Here is a 21018-nt window from a genome sequence, read left to right on the forward strand (position 1 = left end):
AGCTCACCTGGGACTTCCCAGGTGGCGCGATGGTTAAGAATTCGCCTGCCATTGCAGGGGACATGGGTCTAGCCCTGCTCCAGGAGGATCCCACATACCTCGGGACAACTAAGCCTGTGCGCCACAACTACTGAGCCTGCACTCTAGAGCCCGCAAGCCACAACTATTGAGCCTACGTGCCACAACTACTGAAGTCCGCACACCTAGAGCTCGTGCTCTGCAAGAAGAGAAGCCACCGCAATGAGGAGCCCGTGAACCTCAATGAAGAGTAGCCCCCGCTCACCACAGCTAGAGAAAGCCCATGTGCAGCAACAAAGACCCAATGCAGCCAATAAATAAATTAATTAATTATTTTTTTAAAAGGCTCACCTGGTAAGTTCAGGCCCACCAAGGATAGTCTCCCTTTGGACTAATTCAAAGGGCATTAATTGCATCTGCAAAACTCTTTCCTCCTTGCCATACAACATAATCTAACCACAGGAGTGATATCCTATTCATAGATTCTTCCACAGTCCAGGGGAGGGGATTATGCAAGGTATGTACACCATGGGTGGGAATCTTAGAAGCCACCTGGAATTCTGCCTATGGCCCACACCAATTCATGTCTCTTCTAAAGGAAAAAAACAAAACTGTTCACTCCCGCCCAAGGTTCCCCTCTCATCACATGACAGCTTTGGCTCAAAATACAAGATCTCATCATCTAAGTCATTTACATCTGAGCACATCAGGCTCCTGGCTATAAGCCAGCAAGTACAGTTCCTCGAAGCACAATTCCCCTTGGTGACCCGTGAAACTAGAGAGACCAGTGCTCCCAACACTCTCATCATGCAATGGTGGGACACGCACAGGAGAACAGTTAGAGACTTTCCACTCCAACAGGTGGGAAGGTACAAATGAGCCACTGGCATATAACTGTCCTGACATCCATCTGTGCAAATGTTGGATTTTTATTGCTTAAGTTTTAAGATCTGGGAATAATCTTCCATGGCTCTCAGATCCTCTGAGTCATCCTTGCTTTTTCAGGAAATGTAGCGCATGTTTACAGGTGGGTAATTTGTTTGTTTGTTTGCCACACTGCCCAACATGCAGGATCTTTAGTTCCCTGACCAGGGATCAAACTCGGGCCCCGGCAGTGAAGGCATCAAGTCCTAAGCACTGGACCACCAGGGAATTCCCAACAGGTGAGTAATTTTATCAGCCTGCTTTCCACCAGTAGAATTTTGCTGGCTCTAATAGCCTCTGCTGTTTCTTAGAGTCGCACACCACTTCTGATATTAATCTCTTAATTTTCTATTGCAGCATGTAGCAAATGACCGCAGCTCAAAACAACAGACATTTATTATCTCCCTGTTTCTGTAGCTCAGAAATCCAAACATGACTTACATGGGTTTTCTGCTTAGGGTCACAAGCAGGCTGCAATGCAGATATTTCCTGGGGCTAAGGCCTCATCAGAAGTTTTACAGGGGAAAGATCTGCTTCCAGCCTCATTCAAGTTGCTGGCAGATTTCATGTCCTTGCACCTATACAATGTGAGGCCACTGGCACTAAAGACAGTATCATAGCAGTTGGCTTCTTTAAGGCAAGCAGGAGAGTCTCTCTGGCTCCAGTCAGCTGAGATCCAGTCTTTTATAACATAGTATAAACATGGGAATGATATTCCATCACTTTTACATCCCATCATCTTTGCTATACTTTATTGGCTGGATGCAAGTCACAGGTTCTGCTCACATCCAAGGGGAGAGGAACATACAAGGGCATGACTCACTGGGGGCCACTTTTGTCTCTGTCCACCACATGTTCCTTTGTCTCCATCACCTTCTTCAACCTGAGCAAAACTCCTCATCCCTTTCATATGAGCATCCCCAGTATTTGGCACCAAGCCTGCCACACAGGAGTACCAGATAATTTACAAATCCAACTTTTGATCCCAGGACTCCTTTATACCCTTAAAAGTATCACTGAGGATCTGAAAGAGCTTTCGTGTATATGGATTATATCCATTGATATTTATTGAGATAGATTTTAAAATTCACTTAAATCATTAGAAAGTAAAAACAACCTCATTATATATTAACACATATTACATTTTTTAAAATTATATTTTCAAACAATTGTGAGCAGAGGAACACTGTTCTACATGTCTGCAAATCTTTTCAACAGCCAGCTTGATATTAAGACAGCTGTTTTCCCGAATCTCTTCCACGTTCAACTTCACATCATGTGGCTTCTAAAAAAAAACTCCTCTGCACACTCAAGAGGTGACGGAGAATCAGAAAGGCAAAGGATTTTACTAGGAACACACCCGGACCTCGCGTGTGCCCCGCAAGCATCCCGAGGCCCTCCTGGAGTCCCCGCAGCACACGTGGGACCGCTGATTTAGAGAACTGTCCGCAGCCGAGGGACGCGCCTGCTCCGCGCCCCGGGCTCCCAGGGCGCGGCGAGAGGAGAGCGCGAGGCCTGCGCCGGCGCGCCTCTGAGCTGAGGCTGAGGCGGCAAGGGCGGGCCAGGCAGGGGATCCGCGGCCGGAGACGCGCGCCTCGGAGGGCGAGCCCTAGGCGCCGGGGCCGGGTGGGGGGTCCCGCGCTCTGTCTCCCTCGGGTGTGGGGCGGGCGGGGTGGTTTTCCTGTCTTCTCGCCTCAGGCCGCAGCACGCGGCGCGCGAGCCCTCAGCTCCGCCGTCGGGGGCCCCCGGGGGCCGCGCCGACGCCTCGCCAGCGGACGGCCGCGGAGCCCCTCGGCCTGAACTTCTTGCCGGTGCGGAGAAACGGCAGGGCTGGGCGGCACGGCTGAAGGAGGCGGGCCTGCAAGCGCGGCAGGCCGCTCCGACGCCGAGCAGCCGCTCCTCGGCCGCGGCCCCGACCCCGGCCCGGCGGGGAAGGCGCGCGCCCGGCCTCCAGGACTGTTGGGCCCCGGCGCCCGCCGTAGACCTCGTGACAGGCGTCGCCCGGCAGCCGGCGACGCGCCGCTCGGCCCGCGCCCTGCGCTCGCCATGTCGGCGCTGGACGCGCTGTGGGAGGACCGGGACGTCCGCTTCGACGTGTCCTCGCAGTGAGTCGCCAGGCGGCCCCCCGACCCGCGGCGGCCGGGCCTCGCGAGGGCGGGAGGGGCCTGCGCCGGCCGCCCTGCCGCCGGGAGCCCCCGGGCCGGCGGGGCCCCGCGGCCCTCCCGGGTGACTGGCGCGCGGCGTCGGCCCCGGGGGCCCCGGAGGCGGGGCTCGGACAGCGACGCCCGGGGCGCGCCCCTGGGAGGGCGCCCTCCCGGGGGCCGAGCCCGGGCCTCCGGGGGCGGCGGCGGCGGCGGCAGCCTCCCAGACCCCTCCTCGGGCGGGCTCCGTTTCCGGCTCTTCGCCGACGCCGCCCGCCGGAAGAAGGGGGCCTCTGCCTCAGCAGCCCCGTCTGTGGAAATGGTCACGTGTTGAGGAGGAGCGTTAGAAACCTCCTGCCGGCGCTCTGGGGGGAGAGGGGCCAGTGGGATGTGAGGTGTCGGGAAGCGGGAAGGCCGGGGTCCTTGCGTTGATGCTTGGGAGCTTCTTGGCCCCTTCTCAGGATCTCTGATGACGAACGGAACTTTCTTAGGCGGAAAGAAAAACGAAATGTTCACCTCCCAGGCTTAGGTGTGGCTAGATACCCAATACTAACGTGGTCTTGGATCCTTGAAGCGGTTGTGAGGGAAGGGAATTCATAACGTTATAAGCAGCAGTTACATACGGCGCACGTCCTTTGAGTTTTTCTGTTATTCCTGGAGGGTTCTTAAGCACATGTCCATTTCATGGACATTTTCAGTGTATTGAGCATTTAGCAGATGCTCACCTACTGTGTACTGGTTATTCTGCTGATAGCTGAAGATAATAGGAGATGACACTCGTCCCGCCGTTCTAGTGCAGGAGATGCATGTAGACAACTGACTATAAAAACATGTGGTAAGGAGCATCATGGAGAACATGAACAAAAAGCTGGGGGGGCCATAGAAACAGAAGAGTTTCTTCTTCCTAGGGAAGGCCTCAAAGGAAAAATAATATTTCAGTTGAGCCCTGATGAATGGTCGGGACCTTGCTAGGGAGACAGGAGGAGAGTATTCCAGAAAAAAGGAAAGGAAGAAAAGAAAAAAAAATTAGATGCAGTCTTAGAGGTATAAATCTCCTTGGCTAGAAGGTAGGTCTGGCAGGTAGAGAAAGGAGGTGTAAATACAAAGGTAGATTAGCCAGAAAGTGAAATATTTAGTTGAGGATTTTGGACGTCATCTTCTAGGCGGTGGGATAAGATGGCTTTTAAGCAGGGGAGTAATATGATCGTGTCTATACTTCCAGTAGATGATTGAGTTGGCTTTATTGAGAATGTTAGAAGGCTCTCCCACATACTCTACTAGGTCTTCCTTCCTTCCTTCCTTTCTTTCTTCTCTAGATTGCATTCTGTCTGTCAGCAATTTATTCTTCATTCTTTACTTCCTTTTGTCTCCTTTATCTGATTGTTTACCAAGTCCTAATGTTGCTTTGCTTTAATCTGTTCCTTCCATAGCTGCATAACTCTTTTGCTCTACTGAGAAACCTCCAGGGCTTCTCCACTGTCCACAGGATAAAAGCCCATATCTATCAGACTGGCATTCTAGGTTCTCCATGATCTGGTTCCTTCTTACTTATCCTACTGTATTTTTCACTGCCTCTCAACGTGTACCTTCTTCCCCAGCCAGACCAGTCTTCCCACATTCTCTTACCATTTTTTATTTCTGGTCTTTAATCATAGATTCTCCTCTCTCTCTTTTATCTTTCCAAATCCTTCCTCTCTTTTAGTTCTGGCTTTTCTGCATGTCACTGGTCACGCCACGCCTCACTTGATTTCCGGGTTCTTTAAGTTCTTGAAAACCTTATTTTTAAATTCCTGAGCATTAGGTATTGTTTTGTTTATACTTTTGTCTGTTTTATATGCATATGTCTTTTTCTCTCCCTCACTAGATTGTAAGCAGGTGTAGCTGTAGCTAAAAAGTTAAAGCCTTTATATTTATTTTAGACAAATGAAAACAAGACCTGGAGAAATCCTTATTGATTGTTTAGATTCAATTGAAGACACCAAAGGAAATAATGGGGATAGAGGTGAGTATATTTCCAGTGTATTTTACATTTCTGATTTAAATTACAAATATTAAATTATATTAGCTGGAAAATAAGATATGAAGCAGCATTATATGTCACTTATGGTTCCTGATGCCCCACCCTGTACCATTGTAATAAGTCCTTCTGTAAATAAACCTGTTATCCTAATTTAAGTGAGCCATCTCTTTTCTGCTTGACCCCAACTGATAGACACAGGTCTAGTCTTCTGTTATCTTGTAGGAACTTTACACTCTAGCCATGCTGGGTGACTTATTTGTCAAACATGTATTGTGATATTCCACAATTTCTCTTGAGAACACCTCCCTTTGTTTTTAGAACCCCCTATCCCATCTCACTCCAGCACTCACACAGGCTTAGTTTCTCTGATTTTAGATATTCTAGGGGTTTTTTCAGGGAGAAAGAAGTATGAAATGGCTATAGATTACTCATCAAAAGAATTCCATGGTTATAACTTGCCCAAGAAATGTTGTGTTACATAAAGTTAAGAGAGTTTTATTAGTTCCGAATATTTCAGATCTACCCTAATGTGCTCATTGTGTTACAGATTTCTAAGACACACAGTTTACCACACACAGATTTACCTGACTTTTTTTTTCTCTTGGAGCATCTATCGGGACTACTATTCCATAGGACATACTTTGAGATGTGAAGTTTATCTAACTTTGTACATATTTCAGTGTAAGAACATCAGTCTGAGGCTAAGAATGAAAAGCATAAGCCTCAAACAGACTTCAGCCCAGCCATAGCTTCACGTGAGGAAAAAGTGTGCTCACAGCAAAAAACGGTGTATGAGTCTATGGCGCATTTAGATGAGAACTGCTGAGAGAGTGCTCGTGTGGCAGGGATTCATATATATATGTGAGTGTTTTGAGAAGTGTGATCTCACTGAATGGCTTCGTAATTATACTGTCCTGTACTCATATTCAGCTGGACACATATGACCTGCTGGGGCCCCTGGAACAGCTTCTATTGAGGAAATAAAAGAAACAGTACAGAGTTTTCTCCTCTATCAGTTGAGTCAAATCAGGCTGTTGGCAGTGAATACCTGTATTTTTTTGTAACTGTCAGATTTTGTTTCTCCTGGATTCTGAGTCACACATTATATACCTTACCTAGGATGGATATACATAGTAAGTATTTCAGTTAGTAAATGTGTGGAAAACATCTGTGGGTGTGGCTGTTGGTACTGGACTAGAAGTTTCATGTCCACCTCATTCAATCCTGCAAAAATTATTTAAGGTCCTTATTTAAGGTAATTGATTTTTCTGTTTGTTTGCTTTTAGGTAGACTCTTAGTAACAAATTTAAGAATTATCTGGCACTCTTTGGCATTACCCAGAGTCAATCTTTGTAAGTATCTTTGTTAGAAAGCACAGAAGAAAAAAAAAATTGTCAAGTAAACTTGCACAGTGGCTCTTGATACAAAGAAAGCTATACCATGAAATATGTGTAAAACTTTAATTCACAAAAACTTCAGAAGTCCTAGACTAACCACAGACTGCTTCATAATGCAGAAGGAATGTTTTTTCAGTCTGTCCATTTTGTCTCTTGGACATATACAAGATTAGTGCTTTTACATTGAATGATTCTTGGTTTTGTTTTTTACTTTACTTTGAAAGTTGCTATAACCTGTTTCAAGTAATACCAAAGAAGGGAGATCTAAATTCTAATAAAAGTACAACCTTTCATTGTGTTTGATTTTGTTTCACTTGTTTTTAAAGCTGTTGTAGATTATCCAGCTAGACTTTTTCTGTTGATGTTGTGGTGCTAAGATTTTTATGAAATAATACTGTATAGGTTTTAGAGAAGCAAACCTTTTTCCCCATGTTGTGAATGTTTTTATTTGTTCAGAAGAGGCAGAATTTTCTAGTCCTTTTAATTATTTAACTTAAATTTGTGTATATTTCATTAAAAAAATTAATTGTATTTTTATATATATTTAATTTTTTAAACTGAAAAGTTCTGTATATATAGTTTTTTTCCTCAGTTTGTATCATGTTCTTTAAATTCTTTACTTTTAAATTTTAGCTATCGGTTACAACTGCATATTGAATATTACAACAAGGACTGCTAATTCTGTAAGTCTGAAAAATCTTATTGAAATATATATAGTGAAGAAACAGTAGATATTCGAGGTTGATGTTTGTTCTCACTGTAAATGAGAAATTGCTCTTAAAATCTGAAGTTTTAAATAAATTTGTTTTTACAGAAATTACGAGGCCAAACCGAAGCTCTTTATATACTAACAAAATGTAACAGTACTCGTTTTGAGTTTATATTTACCAATTTGGTTCCTGGAAGTCCTAGACTTTTTACTTCTGTGATTGCAGTACACAGGTATGGTAATACTTTATAGATTATTGAATATTTTTAAGGTAATTCTGTGATATAAAGGTTTAGAGGATAAAATTTTAACCTGTGGTGCTGTCTTCCTCCAAGCTCTGTTGCAAACATCCTGAAGATAGGTAGGACATGTAGCATTACCAGTTAATAAACACTTTGAAGGTGTTTATAAAACACATAAAACTGCCAAAAATTCTATTAAATTAGTTACCAAGGTAGTTAGAAATGAAATAGAGGATTCATTCAATGTAGATAACCAAGTTGAATCATGCAATTAAGAAATTAAGATTTTTTTTTTTAACAATAGAAGACATGAGTGGGTGATTTCTCTAAAGAGTTTTGTTTTGTGGTTGTTTTGGTCTTTTGTTTTCTTAATTATTCTTTTTACTACCTCAGTTCTTTTTTTTTTTAACCAGCCCCAAGTACCATGATTTATTTTTAAAAGCTTGGCTAAGATGACAGGCTAAAAAAAAAAATACAGACAGACAAAAATTTATACATATAGATATATATGGTATGTATATATAGCATTGTTTTAATTTGAATTGCTTTTATTACCAGTGCTGTTGAAATTTTTCATATATTTTGGCTATATAGTTTTCTCTTGTAAACTTCTTAATTTTACTTCTATCTGTCATGTACATTGCAAATTTATTTCTTAGTTTCCTAGTTGTTATTTTTAAATCCTGTTGATGATTTTTTAATCTATATAATTGTTTGATTTTCTTGGAGATATAATTCACATAACATAAAATTTACCATTTTAAAGTTTACAGTTTGGTAGTGTTGGTATATTCACCGCTACTCAATCCCAGAATATTTCCATCACCCCAAAAAGAAACCCCACAGTAATCACTCCCCATTCCCTCATCCCCATGGCCCCTGGCAACCACAGATTTACTTTCTGTCTCTATGGATTTGCCTATTCTGAGCATTTCATATAAATGGGATCATACAATATAATGGCATTTTATAACTGTCTCCTTTCACTTATGTAATTTTTTTTAAGCATGCTGCTTGTTGTAGCTTATATTAGTATGTCATCCCTTTTTATAGCTGAAGAAGATCTCATTGTATGGACACATTTTGTTTATCCACTCACCAGTTGATAGACATTTGGGTTGTTTCCACTTCTTGCTATTAGGAATAATTAATACTGCTGTGAGCATTCATGTACAAGTTTTTGTGTGAAAACATATTTTTTAAGTTCTGTTAGGCATATACCTAATTCTTATCTCTTTATTTCACTTTACTTAGAGAAGTAATACAAAATGGAGTATGAAGGGAGCAGGAAAGCTGCTTTTCTTTAATAGTATAAAAATATTATGTTCCCCAAAACAATTTATAGCATAGTTTCCATTTTTTCCACTGGTTAAATACTGATGATTACAGCCGCAAAGGAAATTAAGATTTGTAGTCAAATACTCGAATCCTGCTCTTTCATAATTTATATATCAGAAGATTAATTAACGTAAAAATCAGGAGTTTAACAATACATATTATAATTTATGTAAATGACATCTAAAGTTATTCAGGGTAAGAAAACCCTTTAGTTTTATTGAAAGGGTAAATTAGCCTGTATTTTTGAGGAGTTAAAATTAGAATTAACCAAAAGTTAATAAGATTTTTCTGCTGTTTTTATTATTTATCAATACAGAGACATGGAAAGAAAACAAAGTTATGGGGTTTTTATCACACACACACACACACACACACACACACACACACACACACACACACAGAGTTCTAGGGTCTCTTTTGGAGTTGGTACAGTTTCATTCTGATTTTCTATATAAAGGTAGATGAGAGCATGTTTTCAGGTTTCAGTGAGAAAAGTAATTGCACTCATACTTATGTCAAAAGAATAATGGTGCCTTTAACAAAAACAGAGAAAGGAAGGGAAGCTTTTTGATAGAAAAATGAATTTCCATGTCTATTTTTGCAAGCATTGTTTTCCTCTAATTTGTGCTATACTACATATATTGTCTTAAAAATTAGGCATCTAAGATATAGGTTACTGAGATAAAATGTGTAAATACTACACTGAAATGACAAATGTGTACAGAAGACTATAATCACTGAAACTTATTGACAAGGAGAAAATTTTTAATTTACCTGAATAACTGAGTGTACAGCTGTGTATTTTTGTAAATAAGTAAACATAATCTAAGAAAATCACATTTTCAGTTTGGATTAGTCTCTTGTTCTTTTTTTATAGAGCATATGAAACTTCTAAAATGTATCGTGATTTTAAATTGAGAAGTGCACTAATTCAAAATAAGCAACTAAGATTATTACCACGAGAACATGTATATGATAAAATCAATGGAGTATGGAATTTATCCAGTGATCAGGTACCATGCAAAGAACTAATGAACCTTTTGGTGCTTTTTTTTGGTAATCATTTTTCCGTTTATGATTGGGTTTGTATATTTAACTGTTAAAATTAGCATTATAGCTTTTAATAAATTAACATTATAGCTCTTGATATAAACAATGTTCTGATTTTCATATTTGTATGGTTTTATGTTCTTTTTAGCAACATTTGTTCTGTGCAGACTTTAGAGCTGAAATCGGCTTTGAAGATCATCTAGTCCAGTCCCTATTCACTTACAGATGAAAAACTCAGGCCCTAAAGAATTAAGTGACCTCCACATCTAGTTTGTCCCACAGCCACGCTCTTCCCTGTCTTCCACACTACCCTCCACACCGTGATAATATGGCTAATTGAGGAGAGCCATAGGGCGGACAGTCACAGAAGCCTTTTAATCCAGTCTTTATGGTATTAAACATAAAACTCATTTGGTGACTCCTATATCCATGATTGTAACTTTTCATTTCCTCTTGAAATTATGACCAGATGAAACATATAAGCAACTAATAGTTGGAATAAGAAACAAATCAATTTCTAGAGAAAAATTTGTCTCTTACTAAGAACAGTTTGCAACCTTTGTGGGTGTTACAGCCTAGATTCGACTGATAACCACTCTGGTGAAGCTGTAGCATTTGATTGAAGAGCTCTTGCTAAACATGGAATCATAAGCTTAAATTGTAAATAAACTTCGCTCACTTAAAAAGTCCTAGTTTTAAACTATGATAACTATTCTCTAGGATATAGACAGCTCCCCATCTGAATACTCCTCATAATATTCCATTCTGGTATTTTATGCTGCTGTAATAATCAGAATTTTTCTCATGTTTAGGAAATAAAGAGTAAGTATTCAGAGATGATCATTGATGTCTCTCTCATCACTCTCTTTCACAGGGAAATTTAGGAACCTTTTTTATTACCAATGTGAGAATTGTGTGGCATGCAAATATGAATGACAGCTTCAACGTCAGTATACCATACCTGCAAATTGTGAGTGCATGCATTTTGATGACCTTATTTTAATGTAGCATAAATAATTTCTGTTCAACAGTTAATAGGACTTTTGGGATTAGATGAGCTCTCTCCCTGGTGGCAACAGTTTAGCTGAGAGCATACTTTTAAATGTTGGTCATCAGAAAAGACCCAGTGGTACTTACATGCAAGGGAAACGGCACCATTGTCAACTTGCTATTAAGAGAGAAATATACTGGATTCTAAAAATTTAAATAGTTATCATACAGGTTAAGGTGGTTTTTCTTAGATTTTATTTAAGGGACTTTAGCTCCTGAAGTTTTCCATGGCCTTTCCAGGAAGCACGTATGTAGTGGTTCTCTGGCATGGCTTCAGCTCACTGACCCACGCACTTCATGGCTCTCTTCTGCTCAGACCTTTTAAAGCCAGAGTGAATTCATTAATTCTGTGAGTGAGCTGTTTTTATTGTATTTAGATACAGCATGTATTATAAGCCTGTTTCATACTACAGTTTCGGTGAAAGCAATCAAGATGGTTTTTAGTGATAATGGTTTTAGCTTATATTAAAGCTGTTAAAATTCAGAATAACTAATTTCCCTGAGACCAGTTTGTTTTGGGAGTAGATAAAGGTGTTTCTTTTTGCTCTGCTGCTGCTTTCATGGTATGTATGTGATTCAGTGAAACAAACAGTAAACTCCAATAAACTGAAGAATTTCATTTTATATATTAAAAAAGAACCTGCTTATCGGACCTGCGTGCAAATTAGATGGAACATAAAAATAGTTAATGAAAATCCTGTAAGGTTATCCTATGATAATCACTCTTATTATAGAATATAAGTAGTCTTAAGACCAAATACTTTCATTAATAAATGTTAATTGAGTATTAGATACAATGTATGTGATATCTGGAAAATGTCATTTTTTTTAAAGAGACCTCTTGACCTATGAGAAAGATAATTCTTTGCAAAATATTCCCAAGCCTGTATTTTGCTAAATTGTTTGATTTCTGAGTTACCTTAAAATATTTGATCATTGATTTGCCAAATACTGAGCACCTACTCTATGCTCAGGGATGAAACTCATGAACCAGAATGAGTTTCTGTCTTTAAGGAGCTTTCAATCTGGTGGAGAAAAGCAACACATTAAACAAAAAAATCATAGGATCTGATAGGAAGAAAATTATTTCTGGCCATCTAAAGATGGGAATATGTGACTGTCTACATAGGTGTTTGATAAATTGATGTTTGTATTGTTCATTGCTGTTGTATATTGCATTTTTATGCTGAATAATTACTGAGTAGTAAACAACCTTGTGCTTTCTGTTCTTCAAGTAGGATACTTTTGTTATTTAAGAATGCAGTTGCCAAATACAGATTCTGGAATGAGTTTGGCCTGGCCCAAACAACTTGCAATCTGATATCATCACAGTCTGTCACTGGGGGAGGTCATGTTCTAACTTCAGCTCTGGGCCTCAGCCACTGCCCTGACTCCACTCCTATAGATGTATATTTATACATGTATTTTCTTGCCAGTTTCTATCTTACCAGCCTGTGTCAGCCCCAGTTACCTGGTTAGATGACTTATTCACAACCAGGATTCCAGTATTCTGTGGTACTTAACCAGGACTGTGTGTACTCCTGGCAGGGTGTGAAGTAGTCTAGATGGAAGGCCAGGTTTTCATAACAATTACCATTCAGGCTGTCTGTCTGTCTGTCTGTCTGTCTGTCTGTCTCTCTCTCTCTCTCTCTCTCTCTCTCTCTCTCTCTCTCTTTCGCTCTCTCTTTTGCTCAACTTCCAATGCCCATCTGTCTGGAAGTGTGATATGCCATCACCTACCCCAGATTATCATCTTTCTTGGACTTTTTGGTCTGCTGGTCATAATGGTAGACCCTCCATGGTTCTCGCTAACCCTGCCAGCAAGTGCATTTTGTGTCACTTTCTACAGGTCCTGCATGTTGTGATGCTTCTACCCCTCTACCCTTCTCCCAGGCCACTGGTGTCATTGCACATCTGCTGGCCAAGCTTCGTGCTTATGTCACACTGGCCAGTTGAGTTAATTACATTTGACTATCCCAGCCTTCCTTGATGTCCAGTGATGAGTGTCCATCCTTTGTTTTTCTTTTCTTCAATAAATGGAATGGAGGTTCTTTCAGAATTTAGCCATCTGTGATGTAAGAAACAGAAGGCACATGTGCCTTTTAAAAACTAACCCAGCCTTAGGAGCCACAGAAGACACTGGCTCTGCATAACTAAAAAGATTGCTGGCCTTTGGTTTAAAATATTCAGAAAAGCTGTGGACTTCCTGAAGCAGGGTACATTTAAGTCAGAATTTTGTACATATTGCCTTACAAGTGTGCCGCCTATTTGCAGTATGAAATTTTTCATTTACTTGATCCCTATAGGAGTGTAAGGAAAAAGGGAAGAGGAAGAGTTCTGTTGTTTAGACTATGAGAAGTAGTTACTGTATAAAAGTTGAAAAAACTTGTGTTAAAGTGTCACTATCAGATAATAAAAACAAGCTTTTTTTTTTTCTTTTTCATTTTACATCTAGCGGTCAATAAAGATTAGAGATTCAAAATTTGGTTTAGCTCTTGTCATAGAAAGCTCTCAGCAGGTAAGATACTTTATATTTTTATTAATCTTTAATAGATTTAAAAACTATGTAGTCTATATTTTCAGTTTTATTTATATAGTAAGCAGTTTATATCCAAGAAGAACATTAGCTGTAGGGTCTTCCTAGGTGGCGCAGTGGTTAAGAATCCACCTGCCAATGCGGGGGACACGGGTTCACTCCCTGCTCCAGGAAGATCCCCCATGCTGCAGAGCCGCAAAGCCCGTGAGCCACAACTATTGAGCTCACATGCTGCAACTACTGAAGCCCACGCATCTAGAGCCCATGCTCTGCAACAAGAGAAGCCACAGCAGTGAGGAACCTGTGCACCACAATGAAGAGTAGCCCTCACTCGCCGCAACTAGAGAAAGCCCGTGTGCAGCAACGAAGACCCAACCCAGTCAATCAGTCAATCAAATAAATAAGTAAATTTCTTTTTAAGAGAAAGAATATTAGCTATAACATGAGATATGAAGAGTGTGAAGTCATATAGTAACCGTCCCCATGGGAAGAATCCTGCTTATGTTTCTCTTCTGGGCAGACGTATTAATGATGCTTACTGTTGTGACTCTTTATATATTATCTCACTCTTTATATAACCCTATAATACAGTTACTATTTTTTCCCCATTTTATAGTTGAGGAAACTGAGGCTTGCAGAAGTTAGAAACCTTCCCATGGTCAAATAATAGTAAGTGGTGGGGCTAGGTTTTGATTCCAGGTCTGAATGATTGACAAGACTGTCTTTGAGCAACAGATACACATACCCTATTTGAGATTTTATACCATCAAACACAGATTATGCTGTATTTAATTTATAAACTGCTATGCCCCATTATGCCTGGTTTTTGCACTTATTTTTTATAAATTTTTTAAAAAGATTTTTCTCTTCTAAATTTAAACATGAATGTCTACTCACTCCTTTCCACTGGCCTGTAGATTAGCTGCTATTTACTGAGTGCTTACCACGTTCCAAGAACTGTACCAAACGGCATACATACATTAGTTTACTTAGTAAAACAACTTGATAACCATTGTATGGTTAGAAAAGTAAAGCTTAGATGGGAAGTCTAGTGGTTAGGACCCGGTGTTTTCACTGCCTTGGCCCGGGTCCAATCCCTGGTCTGGAAACTAAGATCCTGCATGCTGTGCAGGGTAGCCAAAAAAAATAAAGCTTAGAAAGATAAGGAAAGTAAGTTTCCCAGCATTAAACAGCTAGTAAATTTGTTGTAAAACCAGGATTTGAACACAAGCATATGCTCTCAACCATCACCATATGGGTACTTAATTTTTTAATACTTCTCCAACAAACTGTCATAGTCAGGTTTCTTTGCTGATTCTTCAAGGAGCTAGCCTCAGGTATGCCATTCCCTTTTATATTTTAATATATAGTCTGTTCCTTTTCAGGATCTAGCTCAGGAAGAACTTAGTTCCCTTGGCCTTCACACTCTATAGTGTATTTTTTTAATCTTGAAATATTAGCTTTGATACTTACAGATGAAGTTATGTGATACCTGGATATACTTCACAATGATCGTGAGTGGGTGAGGAGAGGAGGTTTAGGGGGTGCGGAGGTTGCAGATGGAACAGCGTTGGCCATGCGTTGTTGCTTGTTGAAGCGGGGCGATGGCTACCTGGATGTTTATTGTACTTTTCTGTTTTTGTATATGCTGGAAGTTTTCATAATGAGAAATTTAATTTAAAAAAAATAGCTTACATATTGTGCTCTGAAATAAGGACAATCAGAGCTGTAGTTTATCTTATACTGTAAATACTATTCTTCAGCCTTGTTTTTTGTTTTTTCATTATTTTTTCTTGTAGAGTGGAGGATATGTTCTTGGCTTTAAAATAGATCCTGTGGAAAAACTACAAGAGTCAGTTAAGGAAATCAATTCACTTCACAAAGTCTATTCTGCCAGTCCTATATTTGGAGTGGATTATGAGATGGAAGAAAAGGTAATTTGTTCAGTGTATGATATACAGAGTTTGCTAAATTGCCTTTATACTATCTATAAAATTCAGATATAAACACACTGTGTACAATTTAATTTTAAACTATATTTAAAATGATGAATATACAGAGTGTGCTTACTGAGTATGGCCAACACTAATTTGTCTGCCACCTGCTTTCTCCCTGGTGCTTCTCCATTCATTCCTGCCCAGCTAGGTAGTAGCCTATCCAAAGATGTCCCTGTATGCAAGGCTATTCTGATATAGACAGACTTGAATTTCTCACTCTGACAGCTTTATTTTTATTCGACGTCAGCCACCCATTAGCGTTTGGTTAAACCTTACAGGCCTCACAGGCGCCATTCGCTTCCCCCCCGAGACCCACAGTATAGCAGCTCCAGGAGGCTGCTGCATCAGCATGGCCTGAGTCTGTTCCTGTTCATCAGAGCCTCTTCCGTGGCAGTTGTGAAATATGTTGAATGTCATGCCTGCCTGTCTGCTCTTTGCCTTCCTCACGAGTGCTGGTTTCTGCAGAAAAGCAGGACTGGGCAGCTAAGCACAAACTCAAACTCTCTGACTTCAGCCTCGTTCTGCTCCTTGTACGTAATTTGCTTCTCTCCCTGTCAGATTCCATATACATCCCCTCCCTTTCCAGCTGAAACTTGTGTCTGGCTTGTTGACACCGTATTGTACATACAGTCTAAGTTTCATCTCCTTAGCCATCATTTTCTGCTTCTTCACAGTCTGCACTCAGCATTCTCCCTTTCTCTATGTATTCCTCAGTCATATCACCCCCTCCTCCAGTTTCTTCAACTTGTACTTCTGTAGCTGACTCCCAAATCTTTCTGATCTTGGCACACTGTCTTGGCTTATCATGGTTCCAAATATTCTTGAATATTTTCACATAGATGAGCATTCCAAATAACATGAATTGAATTTCTCATTTAAAAGTTTATCTTAGTAGTGTAATTAATAATTTTGCAAGTCAGTAAGATACCACTAGGACATGGTTGAGTATCTCACACTTGGCATACCTATACTCTTATTTTTCTAAAAAGCAGTATCTTGCTGATTTATCTATTTATTTATTTACTACTTATTTATTTTTAACATTGTCAAAGTCAGGTGTGCTCAAAACCCTGGGGTTTTCCTTTTTTATTTTTTCCCATATCTTGTTTTACACATTCAGTCAATTATACGTGTCTCCCCTGTTCCTATCCCATTCTTTCCATTCAAACTGCAGTTTCCTTTGCTACTTTTGCTTGTAGAATAATGTGGTAGAACAAGTATGGTCCTTGGAATATGACAAACCTGACTTCAGTCCCAATTTCACCATTTATTTGTGATCCTAGGCAAATATGAGCTTCAGTTTTTACGTTATACAATGAAGATACTCTCTCACAAAGTTATTGCTCATGTCCATAACGTGGCTGGCATGTGGGAGACACTCTGTGTCAGTTCTCCTACCCATTCTCTCTCTACCCCTCATTTCTCCCCTTTTCCCCTTCTTTGGCCCTCAGTACATAATACTAACCAGGCATGGTAGCTCACTCAGTCACCACATGGAAGTCCTTACTCCAAAGCCACCTGACTCTCCATCTAAAACAACAACCCCCATCACTTTTTTATCCCTTATTCTGCTTGTTTGCTCATTTGCTTGCTTGATTTTTGGTGACACTAATCAGTCTCCTCCACTATAAATAATCTACATCAAGTCAGGGGTTTTGTCTGTTTTCTTTAATCGCTATGTCTCCAGCAATCAAAACCAGCATATAACAGACTCTTAGTGAATATTCATGGCTGTTAAATGACTGTGTTGAATGCCTGCTCTTTGCTCTAAGAAGGTTATATGCCTCATCTCGTTCAACCCTCGCAGGAAATGCTGTGAAGTGTCACCGTCACTGTCATCCCTGTCTCGCAGTTAGGGGGTCTCAGGCTCAGATAGGGTGATTTACTTGTACACAGTCACACTGTTCTGAATGTGGCTGAAACGCCAGCTGTCCTCGGACTCCGCCATCAGATCACTCTCTTGTCGGCAGTACACTTCCACCATCAGCTCGGGCCCACCAGCTACCTATAAATAGTCCCCATTCTCTGAGCTGGTATTAAAAACTTTCAGTAGACTTCAGTCTACCTTTCCCACCTTATCTGCACAGCCAGTGTCTGGCTCTATAGGCTGTGCACTGCCCAGCTCTAAAGAATATTGTTCACACAGACTTCAGTGCGAGTGATACTCCCTGGCCTCGTTCAGCACAATATTCCTGCTTTTCTCCTTCTGTCTCATGGGACGCTCATGTTTTGACCGTATTGGATCTTCGGCCATATCCTGTGGTTTCTCACCTTTGCTGATACTGATCCCCTCGGCCAGGAGTACCCTTTCCGGTAATCCCGCCTGTGAGAATCATCCTTATCCTAAAAGCTCTGGGTCACATGCCAGCCTTTTCTTCATGAAAGTTTCTGGCTTGCACAAGCAAGAAGTTGTGCTGTCTCCAAACTCTTCTATTATAATAGATACTGCATTTGTTACAGCTATTTTTTGTAGGTTGAACCGTATGATATTAATATTTGACCATTTTTGACTAAAATGGTAATTTCATACAGTTCAGCCTGATATTTAGTTACTTATAATTGTGTTTTGTCCTTTCCTTCACTCCGCACTAGATTACACACCCTTTGTGGTAAGGGCAGACTTTATATGTATGGTGGTACCAGCATAGCACCTCATACACTAAAGATATTCAGATATTTGAAAAATGAATTAATAGATATCAGCACTATATTTAATCTGCTTTACGTTCAGAATATTCTGTACAAATCTGAGTTCTTTTTTTTTACAAATTTCCTTTTTCACAAATTCTATTTAATGATTATTTTGAGGAAAATTTAAAATTTGCTATTATACAAAAGTTAGGTTTTTTTAAACTATCAGATAGGTTTTTAACTATCAGAAAATCAGATAAAGTCCAATGAGAATTTTTTCTTTGTGGATATTTCTAAGTATCATATTAAATTTGTGTAAATTTATCATTTTAAATGTTTTGATGATATTGACTTCAGATTTAAAAGCTTAGGTTTAACTGACTCATTTGATTATTCATGTTGTAATAGAGTATAAATTATGCAGTAATTTTTGTAAGGCTTGCATAGTAGGTAATTGTATCCTTTTACAGGTATTTACAATTCTCACAGCACATGTTACTAAAATTATTTGATTAATATTGTCTCTGATGTATTTTAACATCTACTGATTTTATTTTCCTTTCTTTTTTTTTTTTTTTTTTTCAACATCTACTGATTTTTCAGCCACAGCCCCTTGAAGCTCTGACAGTCGAACAAATTCAAGATGATGTAGAAATAGACTCTGGCGATCACGCAGACGCTTTTGTGGTGAGCATCACAAAAGAAAGCCACCGAATTTCCTGTGATTTTTCTTTATCTGAGTCATGTTTAATTACATAATGGTTTAAGTGTGTAAAATGCCATAGAACTTGAGCCTTTTTAGAGTGTCTTAAACATGAGTTGGAGAGTAATTTTTTTTCAAGTTAGGGATTTTTTGTGTGTGTGAAAATACTTTTAAATTTCTAGACTGGGAAATAGTTTGAGAACATACTTATTCAGAGGATTTCAGATATGTGAAAAGTCTTTTCATACTTTAAGACAATGGAATATGTTAAATATAGTTAATTAATTTAAAATCTGTACTTTCCATAAGTAATATTTATGAGATGGACCTCCCTCCCCCCTTTCAATTTATAGGCATATTATCTTAAAATGGATTTCTATTTGAACAGCAAACTTTCTTGTTTCCAAATTTGTATTATTTAATTAATAGCCAAAATAATAATAATACTTTCTATATACTGTGGTCTGTGAATCTGAATAGAATACCTCTCTGGGCGTGAAAGTTTCTGAGCAAAGTGTGAAATAAGTATACCTCAGCATAGGCATTTGCTGACACATTGAAGCACTGATTCCTTTGTTTTGTTTTGCCAGCGTCTTCTAAACCAAAAGTAGGAGTGAAATTTTATAGCTGCTAAGGCATTCTTTTTATCTCCTTTCAAGTTAACAATGCTAATTATACACTAATTACAAAACATTTTTAGTGTGTAAAGCGTAACTCTTGAAGACATTAATAATAATTGACAGAAGAAGTGAATTCTGCTACCAGCATTGTAAAGATAGGTGAGAAAACCATTAGGCACAGAGTAACAGAATATAAAATACAGTTGGTTACAGAATTGTTGTGTAAATTAATTACCTGTTCCTTAGCCTGTTAACCTATTATATGTCAAGTACATGAAATATAATTTTCTTTGTCTTATAGGCTTACTTTGCGGATGGCAATAAGGTAAGGATATTTTACTTATAGTATATGAAGAAAGCTTTCTCTGTTCCAGTATTTAGTATTCATAAACTTATGTGAAACCTGTTTTGTTTTTTCTTCTTCCTTGCCCACCTTCTCTATTCCCATCTCACCCTCTTACCTCCCAAAAAGCAACAAGATCGTGAACCTGTGTTTTCAGAAGAACTGGGGCTTGCAATAGAGAAATTGAAGGATGGATTCACCCTGCAGGGACTTTGGGAAGTAATGAGTTGATCTTGAGTTGAGCTGGATTTCTATTTAAAGATATTTCAAGATTAAAGATACTAGTCGCCTGCTATAAGGCATGGAATAGTTTTTACATTTTCAGAAAAAGCTTTTGAGAGAGTTTTTTAATGATTAAGGGAAAACTCATTTATCTAAGATTTTACTGCCAGTTTTCTAAAAATTATATTTGAAATTGTAATCGAAATGTATCTGGTGTGTTGTAAATATGTTTATTTTGTACCTAAAACTTATAAATTATTAGTCTGTGGATATTAAAAGACTGTATCATGTTGAGTTTAATAAAGAATTTATGCGGTACCATTAAATGTTTTGAAAGTTATTTAAAAGCATAAGACTATTCTTATGGAGTAATCAAAATACTGCTTTTTTAATTATAAATTATTAAAAATCTGGTTTAAATATATTTATCACATAGCTCGAAACGTAAGCCAACTCGAATATAAATTACAAACAAATTTGTCATTTTTAGGTAATCATTTATGTAAAAACTAAAAATTATAGCTAACTTTGGAGGATATCAACCCCTATGTAAAGTTTGGGGCACTATTTTGTAAATAATTTCAATATCGTTTTGACAAGAATACATTTATTTTGTAAGGAAATAGTTTTAATTAGTTTGTAAATAAATAGTTCATTTATTGACGTTCCGCTTGTTTGTATTCATTGAAACTTCTTTGAAGTTTTCAAAAATATGATATTATTTTCTGATTTCTTGGTGACCTCTCTGGCATCAGTGTTTTTTGCCACTGCTTCAGTATGAAGAAACATTATAAGAAACTTTTGTCAAAACATGAAAATTAGCCAAAGGAGCCCTCTTTTTCCAGAGTGAAAAAAGTGGGTGTGTAAAATCATTTAAAATACGTTGCAGCTGTATGTACAACCATAGACACACATTACAATCAAGTGCTAACCTGAGTTTAATAAAAATCAATGAACAAAAGCTATAAATTGGTTTCTTCATTTAAGTAGGAAAGGATTTATACATTTTTAAGGGATGGGGTTATAATAACCTGTATTAGGGGGGAAATGTTGCTTGAAAAATGTATACAGGTCACA

The 21018-nt window shown here is 39.0% G+C and overlaps 1 protein-coding gene across 5 annotated transcripts; it reads left to right on the forward strand.

Annotated features, from left to right (window-relative positions):
- The first annotated feature begins 2307 nt into the window (after positions 1-2307).
- Positions 2308-20609, forward strand: BBS5 (Bardet-Biedl syndrome 5). 5 transcript variants are annotated; one of them, XM_057745004.1, is made up of 12 exons: positions 2309-3047; positions 5003-5085; positions 6390-6455; positions 7134-7183; positions 7315-7442; positions 9667-9802; positions 10714-10809; positions 13345-13407; positions 15225-15359; positions 18657-18740; positions 19678-19701; positions 19849-20609. In XM_057745004.1, the coding sequence occupies exons 1-12, from the start codon at positions 2989-2991 to the stop codon at positions 19948-19950; spliced, it is 1026 nt and encodes a 341-aa protein (XP_057600987.1). In that variant the 5' UTR covers positions 2309-2988; the 3' UTR covers positions 19951-20609. The 5 variants fall into 5 exon arrangements, with proteins under 5 accessions (XP_057600988.1, XP_057600987.1, XP_057600990.1 ...); XM_057745007.1 differs by lacking the exon at positions 2309-3047 and adding an exon at positions 3368-3918; XM_057745008.1 differs by lacking the exon at positions 2309-3047 and adding an exon at positions 3368-3612.
- The last annotated feature ends 409 nt before the right edge of the window (positions 20610-21018 follow it).

This window comes from Hippopotamus amphibius, chromosome 8, assembly GCF_030028045.1.
Source record: "Hippopotamus amphibius kiboko isolate mHipAmp2 chromosome 8, mHipAmp2.hap2, whole genome shotgun sequence".
NCBI classification, from domain to species: Eukaryota; Metazoa; Chordata; class Mammalia; order Artiodactyla; family Hippopotamidae; genus Hippopotamus; species Hippopotamus amphibius.